The 12,603-nt window shown below is 58.6% G+C and overlaps 2 protein-coding genes across 8 annotated transcripts in view; one reads left to right on the plus strand and one right to left on the minus strand.

Annotated features, from left to right (window-relative positions):
- The window catches only part of POLR2A (RNA polymerase II subunit A), a 73,880-nt gene that overhangs the window by 9,241 nt on the left and 52,036 nt on the right, over positions 1-12,603 (minus strand). For all 7 annotated transcript variants that reach the window (XM_058828540.1, XM_058828541.1, XM_058828539.1 and 4 more), the window contains 6 exons: positions 9,020-9,244; positions 6,722-6,968; positions 5,005-5,105; positions 4,784-4,888; positions 2,189-2,371; positions 339-542 (listed from right to left, as the gene is read on the minus strand). In XM_058828540.1, coding sequence (XP_058684523.1) covers positions 339-542; positions 2,189-2,371; positions 4,784-4,888; positions 5,005-5,105; positions 6,722-6,968; positions 9,020-9,244 — 1,065 coding nt within the window. The remainder of the gene's footprint in view (positions 1-338; positions 543-2,188; positions 2,372-4,783; positions 4,889-5,004; positions 5,106-6,721; positions 6,969-9,019; positions 9,245-12,603) is intronic.
- On the plus strand, positions 7,882-9,110 carry LOC131574147 (nascent polypeptide-associated complex subunit alpha, muscle-specific form-like). Its single transcript, XM_058828549.1, has 3 exons — positions 7,882-8,327; positions 8,372-8,694; positions 8,982-9,110. Exons 1-3 carry the CDS (start codon positions 8,019-8,021, stop codon positions 9,067-9,069), a joined length of 720 nt encoding a protein of 239 aa, XP_058684532.1. The 5' UTR covers positions 7,882-8,018; the 3' UTR covers positions 9,070-9,110.

Genomic DNA, 12,603 nt, shown 5'->3' on the forward strand with positions numbered 1-12,603 from the left:
GTCTCCTCAAAGGAACACTTCATGAGCAGCCCGGTGTCCTGGCGGTTGACGCCGTGCCGGGTGACAACCATCAGGTGTCCCCAACACCCCAATCCCACCCCAACACCCCAATCCCACCCCAACACCCCAATCCCACCCCAACACCCCAATCCCACCCCCAAACCCCGTTCCTGTCCCCGTTCCCGCACCGTCTCCTCAAAGGAACACTTCATGAGGGGCCCGGTGTCCTGGCGGTTGACGCCGTGCCGGGTGACAACCGTCAGGTGTCCCCAACACCCCAATCCCACCCCAACACCCCAATCCCACCCCAAAACCCCGTTCCTGCCCCGTTCCCGCACCGTCTCCTCAAAGGAACACTTCATGAGGGGCCCGGTGTCCTGGCGGTTGACGCCGTGCCGGGTGATGGCCATCAGGTGTCCCCGCGAGGTCATGGTGTCACACAACAGCGCCAGGTGCCGGTAGTTGACGTAGGAACCGTCGAAGGAGATGACGTGGTACAGCTCCCGCTCCAGAGCCTTCCGCACCGCCTCGATCCCCAGAACCTGCTCCCGGTGGGATCGGGGAGGGATGAGGGGTGGGAACAGCCGGAATCCCAAAATCCCAAAATCCAGGGGGTGGGAACACCCAAAATCCAGGGGTTGGGAACACCCAAAATCTCAGAATCCAGGGGTTGGGAACACCCAAAATCCAGGGGTTGGGAACACCCAAAATCCAGGGGGTGGGAACACCCAAAATCCAGGGGGTGGGAACACCCAAAATCCAGGGCTTGGGTACACCCAGAATCCCAAAATCCCGCGGTTGGGAACACCCAAAATCCAGGGCTGGGAACACCCAGAATCCAGGAGTTGGGAACATCCAAAATTCAACAATCCAGTGGTTGGGAACACCCAAAATCCAGGGGTTGGGAACACCCAAAATCCAGGGTTGGGAACACCCAAAATCCAGGGGTGGGAACACCCAAAATCCAGGGGTTGGGAACACCCAAAATCCCAAAATCCAGGGGTTGGGAACACCCAAAATCCAGGGGTTGGGAACACCCAAAATCCAGGGGTTGGGAACACCCAAAATCCCAAAATCCCAAAATCCAGGGGTTGGGAACACCCAAAATCCAGGGGTTGGGAACACCCAAAATCCAGGGTTGGGAACACCCAAAATCCCAAAATCCTAAAATCCAGGGGTTGGGAACAGCCGGAATCCCAAAATCCCAAAATCCAGGGGTTGGGAACACCCAGAATCCCAAAATCCAGGGGTTGGGAACACCCAAAATCCAGGGGGTGGGAACACCCAAAATCCAGAGGGTGGGAACACCCAAAATCCAGGGGGTGGGAACACCCAAAATCCAGGGGTTGGGAACACCCAAAATCCAGGGGTTGGGAACACCCAAAATTCAACAATCCAGGGTTGGGAACACCCAAAATCCAGGAGTTGGGAACACCCAAAATCCCAAAATCCAGGGCTGGGAACACCCAGAATCCAGGGGTTGGGTACACCCAAAATCCCAAAATCCAGGGGTTGGGTACACCCAAAATCCAGGGGTTGGGAACACCCAAAATCTGGGGCTTTGGGGGGTCCCATCAGCCTGGGGACCCAGATGTCCCTCACGGTGAAGATCTCCACCACGAGAACCCAGATGTTCCTCAAACCCCAGCCCAGGTGTGTCCCCAGATGTGTCCCCAGCCCAGGTGTGTCCCTCATGGTGAAGATCTCCACCATGAGAACTCAGATGTCCCTGTCACCCCCAGATGTTCCTCAAACCCCACCCCAGATGTGTCCCTCACCCACCAGGTGACTCACGGTGAAGATCTCCACCATGAAGACCCAGATGTTCCTCAAACCCCAGCCCAGGTGTTCCTCAAACCCCAGCCCAGGTGACTCATGGTGAAGATCTCCACCATGAAGACCCAGATGTTCCTCAAACCCCACCCCAGGTGTGTCCCCAGGTGTCCCCAGCCCAGGTGACTCAGTGAAGATCTCCACCATGAGGACCCAGATGTTCCTCAAACCCCACCCCAGATATGTCCCCAGGTAACTCAAGATGAAGATCTCCACCACATGGACCCAGATGTTCCTCAAACCCCAGCCCAGGTGTGTCCCCAGCCCAGGTGACTCACGGTGAAGATCTCCACCATGAAGACCCAGATGTTCCTCAAACCCCAGCCCAGGTGTGTCCCCAGCCCAGGTGACTCACGGTGAAGATCTCCACGATGTCGTTGGAGGTTGTCCTCACGGGGTCCACGTCCTTCTCGCTCAGGACCCTCATGAGGCTGACGCCGTCGGTCTCCAGGATCCACTCCTGGAGCGCCTTGAACTCCCCGTCCTCGGTGATGATGATCTTCTTCTTGTTGTCCGTCTGCGGCAGGTGCATGTACACCTGGCCAGGTGGGGACAGGGGTCACCACGGGTCACCATGGGTCACCATGGGCCACCACAGGTCACCACGGGCCACCATGGATCACCATGGATCACCACGGGCCACCACAGGTCACCATGGGTCACCATGGGCCACCACAGGTCACCACGGGCCACCATGGATCACCATGGGCCACCACGGGTCACCATGGATCACCATGGGCCACCACGGGTCACCACGGGTCACCACAGGTCACCACGGGTCACCATGGGTCACCATGGATCACCACGGGCCACCACGGGCCACCATGGATCACCACGGGTCACCATGGGCCACCACGGATTACCATGGATCACCATGGGCCACCATGGGCCACCACAGGTCACCATGGATCACCACGGATCACCATGGATCACCATGGGCCACCACGGGTCACCACGGATCACCATGGGCCACCACAGGTCACCACGGATCACCATGGATCACCATGGGCCACCATGGGCCACCACGGGTCACCACGGGTCACCACGGATCACCATGGGCCACCACAGGTCACCACGGATTACCATGGATCACCACGGGTCACCATGGGCCACCACAGGTCACCATGGGTCACCACGGGTCACCACGGGCCACCACGGGTCACCACGGGTCACCACGGATCACCATGGGTCACCACGGGTCACCACGGGTCACCATGGGTCACCATGGGCCACCATGGATCACCATGGGTCACCACGGGTCACCACGGGTCACCATGGGTCACCATGGGCCACCATGGATCACCATGGGTCACCACGGGTCACCACGGGCCACCACGGGTCACCATGGATCACCATGGGCCACCACGGGTCACCACGGATCACCACGGGTCACCACGGGCCACCACAGGTCACCATGGATCACCATGGGCCACCACGGGTCACCACGGGTCACCATGGGTCACCATGGGCCACCACGGGTCACCATGGATCACCATGGATCACCATGGGCCACCACAGGCCACCATGGATCACCATGGGCCACCACAGGCCACCATGGATCACCATGGGCCACCACGGGTCACCACAGGTCACCAAGGGCCACCACGGGTCACCACAGGTCACCATGGATCACCACAGGTCACCACAGGTCACCATGGGTCACCACGGGCCACCATGGATCACCATGGGCCACCACAGGTCACCATGGGCCACCACAGGTCACCATGGTGTCACCATGGGCCACCACAGCTGTCCTAGACCTTCTAAAGGTCTCCTGAAACCTCCTAAAGGTCACCACAGAGTTCTCCAGGTGTCCTTGGGAACCCCTCCAGGTGTCCCCAAACCCCTCCAGATGTCCCCAAACCCCTCCAGATGTCCCCAAACCCCTCCAGGTGTCCCCAAGCTCCTCCAGGTGTCCTTGGGAACCCCTCCAGATGTCCCCAAGCCCCTCCAGATGTCCCCAAGCCCCTCCAGATGTCCCCAAGCTCCTCCAGGTGTCCCCAAACCCCTCCAGATGTCCCCAAGCCCCTCCAGATGTCCCCAAGCTCCTCCAGATGTCCCCAAACCCCTCCAGATGTCCCCAAACCCCTCCAGATGTCCCCAAGCTCCTCCAGGTGTCCCCAAGCCCCTCCAGGTGTCCCCAAACCCCTCCAGATGTCCCCAAGCCCCTCCAGATGTCCCCAAGCTCCTCCAGGTGTCCCCAAGCCCCTCCAGGTGTCCCCAAACCCCTCCAGATGTCCCCAAGCCCCTCCAGATGTCCCCAAGCTCCTCCAGGTGTCCCCAAACCCCTCCAGATGTCCCCAAGCTCCTCCAGATGTCCCCAAGCTCCTCCAGATGTCCCCAAGCTCCTCCAGGTGTCCCCAAGCCCCTCCAGATGTCCCCAAGCCTCTCCAGATGTCCCCAAGCTCCTCCAGGTGTCCCCAAACCCCTCCAGATGTCCCCAAGCTCCTCCAGATGTCCCCAAGCTCCTCCAGGTGTCCCCAAGCTCCTCCAGATGTCCCCAAGCTCCTCCAGATGTCCCCAAGCTCCTCCAGGTGTCCCCAAGCCCCTCCAGGTGTCCCCAAGCCCCTCCAGATGTCCCCAAGCTCCTCCAGATGTCCCCAAGCTCCTCCAGATGTCCCCAAACCCCTCCAGATGTCCCCAAACCCCTCCAGATGTCCCTGGGAACCCCTCCAGATGTCCCCAAGCTCCTCCAGGTGTCCCCAAGCTCCTCCAGGTGTCCCCAAGCTCCTCCAGGTGTCCCCAAGCCCCTCCAGGTGTCCTTGGGAACCCCTCCAGGTGTCCTTGGGAACCCCTCCAGGTGTCCCCAAGCCCCTCCAGGTGTCCCCAAGCTCCTCCAGGTGTCCCCAAGCTCCTCCAGGTGTCCCCAAGCCCCTCCAGATGTCCCCAAGCCCCTCCAGATGTCCCCAAGCCCCTCCAGATGTCCCCAAACCCCTCCAGGTGTCCCCACCTTGCTGATCTGCTCGATGCCCTGCAGGGTCATGTCCGTCAGCATGTTGGACTCGATGCAGCGCAGGAAGACGTCGTCGTCCATCTTGTCCACCACCTCCTCCTCCTGGGGACACGGCGGTGGGGGACGGGTGACGCCCAGGCCACCCCAGGTGTCCCCTGAGGTGTCCCCTGAGGTGTCCCCTGAGGTGTCCCCTGAGGTGTCCCCAGGTCCCCACCCACCTCCTGCATCTTGTTCTCGTCGCTGTTCATGATGCGGATGCGCAGCACCAGCTTCTCGGCGTTGTCGTCGTTGAAGATGCAGTTGAGGTCGTCACCGAAGCCTGGCAGGGGACACGGGGTGGGGACAGGGTCACCTCCAGGGTGACGGCACCCAAGGGACCCTCAGGGTTGGCCAGGAAACCCCAAAGCTCCTCCAGGATCGTCCAGAACTCCTTGGAGAGCCCTCAGAGGCCTTCAAGGGTCACCCAGGACCCTCAGAAAGCTCCTGAGATGCCTTCAAAGCTCACCCAGATCCCCTGAAGGTCCTCCAGATGTGCTCAAAACACACCTGGGACTCTTAAAAGCTCCTGAGATGCCTTCAAAGCTCACCCAAACCCCCTGAAGGTCCTCCAGATGTGCTCAAGACACACCTGGGACTCTTAAAAGCTCCTCAGATGCCTTCAAAGCTCACCCAGACCCCCTGAAGGTCCTTCAGATTGTGCCCAAAACACACCTGGGACTTTTGAAAGCTCCTCAGATGCCTTCAAAGCTCACCCAAACCCCCTAAAGGTCCTTCAGATGCGCTTGAGATGCACCCAGGACCCTCAGAAAGCTCCTCAGATGTCTCCAAAGCTCACCCAAACCCCCTGAAGATCCTCCAAACGCGTTCAAGACACACCTGGGACTCTTGAAACCTCCTCAGATGCCCTCAAAACTCACCCAGGTCACCCCAAACCCCCATGAGGACCCCCTGGAGCCCCTCTAGACTCACCCACAAGACCCCAAAACCTCCTCAGATGCCCTCAAAACTCATCCAAGGTCACCCCAAACTCCCTCAAACCCCCTCCAGGACCCCCAGAACCCCCTCCAGACTCAGCCAGGACATTCCAAAACCTCCTCAGATGCCCTCAAAGCTCCTCAAGGTCACTCAGACTCAGCCAGGACACCCCAAAACCTCCTCAGATGCCCTCAAAACTCATCCAGGTCACTCAGACTCACCCACAAGACCCCAAAACCTCCTCAGATGCCCTCAAAGCTCCTCCAGGTCACTCAGACTCAGCCAGGACACCCCGAAACCTCCTCAGATGCCCTCAAAACATCTCCAGGTCACCCCAAAACCTCCTCAGATGCCCTCAAAAACTCACCCAGGTCACTCAGACTCACCCAAGACACCCCAAAACCTCCTCAGATGCCCTCAAAACTCATCCAGATTAACCTAAACCCCCTCAAGACTCATCCAGGAGACCCCAAAACCTCCTCAGATGCCCTCAAAACTCCTCCAGATCACCAAAAACCCCCTCAAGGATCACCCAGGACACCCCAAAACCTCCTCAGATGCCCTCAAAGCTCCTCCAGATCACCAAAAACCCCCTCAAAGCTCACCCAGATCACCCCAAAACCTCCTCAGATGCCCTCAAAGCTCCTCCAGATCACCCCAAACCCCCTCCAGGACCCCCAGAACCCCTCCAGACTCACCCAGGACACCCCAAAACCTCCTCAGATGCCCTCAAAGCTCCTCCAGATCACCCCAAAACCTCCTCAGATGCCCTCAAAGCTCCTCCAGATCACCCCAAAACCTCCTCAGATGCCCTCAAAGCTCCTCCAGATCACCCCAAAACCTCCTCAGATGCCTTCAAAACTCCTCCAGATCACCCCAAAACCTCCTCAGATGCCCTCAAAGCTCCTCCAGGTCACCCCAAACCCCCTCCAGGACCCCGATGGAGCCCGGCCCACCCACCGGCGTTGATCTTCTCGGCGATCTGCTCCATGGTGAGCTTGCGGTCGGTCATGTGCTTGCGGTCGAGCTCCACGCGCAGCAGCCAGGGCGAGATGCGGCTCACGTCGAAGTCGGGCATCTCGTAGTAGACGTTGACCCACTCCTGGTCCTCGGCCACCACCGTGCTCTGAGGGTTGGGGTCGTAGTAGATGGCGGTGTTGGCCGTCACCTTGCGCAGCGTGGTGTGCTCCAGGCGGCACAGGATGTCCTGGGGACAGTGGGGACAGTCAGGGGACATTGGGGACATCGGGGACATTGGGGACATCAGGGACATTGGGGACATCAGGGGACACTGGGGACATTGGGGACATCAGGGACATGGTGTGCTCCAGGCGGCACAGGATGTCCTGGGGACATTGGGGACATCAGGGGACATTGGGGACATCTGGGACATTCAGGGAACATCGGGGACATTGGGGGGGTTGGGGACATCAGGGGACAGTCAGGGGACATTGGGGACATCAGGGACATTGGGGACATCAGGGACAGTCAGGAGATATCAGGAGATATTCAAGGGACATTGGGGACAGTCAGGGGACATTGGGGACATGGTGTGCTCCAGGTGACACAGGATGTCCTGGGGACATTGGGGACATCTGGGACATTGGGGACAGTCAGGGGACATTGGGGACAAGGTGTGCTCCAGGCGGCACAGGATGTCCTGGGGACATTGGGGACATCAGGGGACATTGGGGACATCAGGGGGGTTGGGGACAGTCAGGGGACATTGGGGACATTGGGGACACTGGGGACATGGTGTGCTCCAGGTGGCACAGGATGTCCTGGGGACATGGGGACATCAGGGGACATTGGGGACATCTGGGACATCAGAGACACTGGAGACATGGTGTGCTCCAGGTGACACAGGATGTCCTGGGGACATTGGGGACATCAGGGGACATTGGGGACATCAGGGGACATTGGGGACATTCAGGGGACATCAGGGGACATCAGGGGACATCAGGGACATTGAGCTCCTGGTGTGCTCCAGGTGGCACAGGATGTCCTGGGGATGTGGGGACATTCAGGGGACATCCAGGACAGTCAGGGGACATTGGGGACAGTCGGGGGACATTGGGGTCATGGTGGCACAGGATGTCCTGAGGGGACAGGGACATGGGAACATGGAAGACGTGGGGACACAGAGGTGACACAAAGCCACAGGGCCACCATGGGGACATGAAGCCATGGGGCCACCATGGGGACATGAAGCCATGGGGCCACCACAGGGCTGTGAGGACAGAGGTGACACAAAACCATGGGGCCACCATGGCGACACAAAGCCACAGGGCCACCATGGGGACATGAAACCATGAGGCCACCAAGGAGCCACCACAGGGCTGTGAGGACACCAACCCACATGGCCACCACCAGACCACCCCACCCCACCAGAATCCCCCAGAGCCCCAGTTCCCCAGTGGTTCCCCAGTGGTTCCCCAGTGGTTCCCCAGTGGTTCCCCAGTGGTTCCCCAGTGGTTCCCAGTGGTTCCCCAGTGGTTCCCCGGTGGTTCCCCGTGGTTCCCCGTGGTTCCCCAGTGGTTCCCAGTGGTTCCCCAGTGGTTCCCCGGTGGTTCCCCGGTGGTTCCCGGTGGTTCCCCGGTGGTTCCCCAGTGGTTCCTGGTGGTTCCCCAGTGGTTCCCCAGTGGTTCCCCGGCGGTTCCTGGTGGTTCCCAGTGGTTCCCAGTGGTTCCCCAGTGGTTCCCGGTGGTTCCCCAGTGGTTCCCAGTGGTTCCCCAGTGGTTCCCGGTGGTTCCTGGTGGTTCCCCAGTGGTTCCCAGTGGTTCCCCAGTGGTTCCCAGTGGTTCCCCAGTGGTTCCCAGTGGTTCCCCAGTGGTTCCCAGTGGTTCCCCAGTGGTTCCCGGTGGTTCCTGGTGGTTCCCCAGTGGTTCCCAGTGGTTCCCCAGTGGTTCCTGGTGGTTCCTGGTGGTTCCCCAGTGGTTCCCCAGTGGTTCCCAGTGGTTCCCCAGTGGTTCCCCGTGGTTCCCAGTGGTTCCCAGTGGTTCCCCAGTGGTTCCCCAGTGGTTCCCCAGTGGTTCCCAGTGGTTCCCCAGTGGTTCCCCAGTGGTTCCCAGTGGTTCCTGGTGGTTCCCCGTGGTTCCCCAGCGGTTCCCCAGCGGTTCCCCAGTGGTTCCCCGGTGGTTCCCCAGTGGTTCCCCACGGTTCCCCAATGGTTCCCAGTGGATCCTGGTGGTTCCCCAGTGGTTCCCCGGTGGTTCCCCAGCGGATCCCCAGCAGTTCCTGGTGGTTCCCCGGTCCCACCTTGGCGCGCTCGGCGTCGCGGGCGCTCTGGCCCAGCAGGAACACGGTGAGCGACGGCGTCTTGGGCTTCTTGGAGATGTTGATGAGCTCCTTGAGGCGGGGCACGCCCAGCGTGACGTTCTTGGCCGACACCCCCGCGTAGTGGAAGGTGTTGAGGGTCATCTGCGTGGCCGGCTCGCCCAGGGACTGCGCGGCCAGAGCCCCGACCATCTCACCAGGGTGGGCCTGGGGGGACGGGGAAAGGTCACCGGCACAGAACCCAGGAGTGACCACAAACCACCCAGAGTGACCACAAACAACCCAGAGTGACCACAAATCTCCTGAGAATGACCACAAACCACCCAGAGTGACCACAAACCACCCAGAGTGACCACAAACCACCCCGAGTGACCACAAATCCATCGAGAGTGACCACAAACCACCCAGAGTGACCCCAAACAACCCAGAGTGACCCCAAATCCATCAAGAGTGACCCCAAACCACCCAGAGTGACCCCAGATCCATCGAGAGTGACCACAAACAACCCAGAGTGACCACAAACAACCCAGAGTGACCACAAACCACCCAGAGTGACCCCAGATCCATCGAGAGTGACCCCAAACCACCCAGAGTGACCCCAGATCCATCGAGAGTGACCCCAAACCACCCAGAGTGACCCCAGATCCATCGAGAGTGACCACAAACAACCCAGAGTGACCACAAATCCATCAAGAGTGACCACAAACAACCCAGAGTGACCCCAAACAACCCAGAGTGACCCCAAACAACCCAGAGTGACCCCAAATCCATCGAGAGTGACCACAAACAACCCAGAGTGACCACAAACCACCCAGAGTGACCACTAATCCATCAAGAGTGACCACAAACCACCCAGAGTGACCACAAACAACCCAGAGTGACCACAAACCACCCAGAGTGACCACAAACAACCCAGAGTGACCACAAACCACCCAGAGTGACCACAAACCACCCAGAGTGACCCCAAACAACCCAGAGTGACCCCAAATCTCCTCAGAATAACCCCAAATCTATCAAGAGTGACCCCAAACAACCCAGAGTGACCCCAAATCCATCGAGAGTGACCCCAAATCTCCTGAGAATGACCCGAAATCCATCAAGAATGACCCCAGATCACCCCAGAATGACCCCAAATCCCTGGAGATGACCCCAAATCCCCCCAAAATGACCCCAAAGTTCTCCTCACGATGGCCTGGTTGAACTTGGACTCGATCTCCCCCAGGAGCTGAACCCAGGCACCTCCAGAAGTGACCCCAAACCCCAAACACTGACCCCAAACCCCAAATATTGACCCCAAAACCCCAAATATTGACCCCAAACCTCCAGAAGTGACCCCAAAACCCCCAGAATGACCCCCAAGTTGTCCTCACGATGGCCTGGTTGAACTTGGACTCGATTTCCCCCAGGAGCTGAACCCAGGCACCTCCACAAGTGACCCCAAACCTCCAGAATGACCCCAAACCTCCAGAAATGACCCCAAACCCCCAGAAGTGACCCCAAACCCCAAGATGTGACCCCCAAGTTGTCCTCACGATGGCCTGGTTGAACTTGGACTCGATTTCCCCCAGGAGCTGAATCAAGGCACCTCCACAAGTGACCCCAAACCTCTAGAAGTGACCCCAAACCCCAAATTCTGACCCCAACACCCCAAATATTGACCCCAAACCTCCAGAAGTGACCCCAAACCCCAAGATGTGACCCCAAAGTTCTCCTCACGATGGCCTGGTTGAACTTGGACTCGATCTCCCCCAGGAGCTGAACCAAGACACATCTGGATCTGACCCCAAAACCCCAAACACTGACCCCAAACCTCCAGAAGTGACCTCCAAACCCTCAGACATGACCCCAAACCCCCCAGAATGACCCCAAAGTTGTCCTCACGATGGCCTGGTTGAACTTGGACTCGATTTCCCCCAGGAGCTGAACCCAGGCACCTCCACAAGTGACCCCAAACCTCCAGAATGACCCCAAAACCCCAAATTCTGACCCCAAAACCCCAAACACTGACCCCAAACCTCCAGAATGACCCCAAACCCCAAGATGTGACCCCAAACTCCTTCTCACGATGGCCTGGTTGAACTTGGACTCGATCTCCCCCAGGAGCTGAACCAAGACACATCTGGATCTGACCCCAAACCTCCAGAAGTGACCCCAAAACCCCAAATTCTGACCCCAAAACCCCAAATATTGACCCCAAACCTCCAGAAATGACCCCAAACCCCCCAGAATGACCCCCAAGTTGTCCTCACGATGGCCTGGTTGAACTTGGACTTGATTTCCCCCAGGAGCTGAACCCAGGCACCTCCAGAAGTGACCCCAAACCTCCAGAAGTGACCCCAAACCCCCCAGAATGACCCCAAACTCCTCCTCACGATGGCCTGGTTGAACTTGGACTCGATCTCCCCCAGGAGCTGAACCCAGGCACCTCCAGGTGTGACCCCAAACCCCAAACACTGACCCCAAACCCCAAATATTGACCCCAAACCTCCAGAAGTGACCCCAAACCCCCAGAAGTGACCCCAAACCTCCAGGTGTGACCCCAAAACCCCAAATTCTGACCCCAAAACCCCAAATATTGACCCCAAACCTCCAGAAATGACCCCAAACCTCCAGGTGAGACCCCAAAACCCCAAATATTGACCCCAAAGCCTCAGACATGACCCCAAAACCCCCAAAATGATCCCAAAACTTCTCCTCACGATGGCCTGGTTGAACTTGGACTCGATCTCCCCCAGGAGCTGAACCCCAAACCTCCAGAAGTGACCCCAAACCTCCAGAAGTGACCCCAAACCCCAAATTCTGACCCCAACACCCCAAATATTGACCCCAAACCTCCAGAAGTGACCCCAAACCTCCAAAAATGACCCCAAAACCCCAAACACTGACCCCAAACCCCCAGAAGTGACCCCCAAAACCCCCAGAAGTGACCCCAAAACCCCAAAACTCCTCCTCACGATGGCCTGGTTGAACTTGGACTCGATCTCCCCCAGGAGCTGAACCCAGGCACCTCCAGAAGTGACCCCAAAACCCCAAATTCTGACCCCAAAACCCCAGAGGTGACCCCAAACCCTCAGAAATGACCCCAAACCCTCAGAAATGACCCCAAACCCCCCAGAATGACCCCAAAGTTCTCCTCACGATGGCCTGGTTGAACTTGGACTCGATCTCCCCCAGGAGCTGAACCCAGGCACCTCCAGAAATGACCCCAAACCCCAAACACTGACCCCAAACCTCCAGAAGTGACCCCAAATATTGACCCCAAAACCCCAAATATTGACCCCAAACCCCCCAGAATGACCCCAAAGTTCTCCTCACGATGGCCTGGTTGAACTTGGACTTGATTTCCCCCAGGAGCTGAACCCAGGCACCTCCACAAGTGACCCCAAACCTCCAGGTGTGACCCCAAATATTGACCCCAAAACCCCAAATTCTGACCCCAAACCCCCCAGAATGACCCCAAAGTTCTCCTCACGATGGCCTGGTTGAACTTGGACTCGATCTCCCCCAGGAGCTGAACCAAGACACCTCCAGAAGTGACCCCAAATATTGACCCCAAACCTCCAGAA

This window comes from Poecile atricapillus (genome assembly GCF_030490865.1).
Source record: "Poecile atricapillus isolate bPoeAtr1 chromosome 36 unlocalized genomic scaffold, bPoeAtr1.hap1 SUPER_36_unloc_7, whole genome shotgun sequence".
In the NCBI taxonomy this organism is placed as follows: domain Eukaryota; kingdom Metazoa; phylum Chordata; class Aves; order Passeriformes; family Paridae; genus Poecile; species Poecile atricapillus.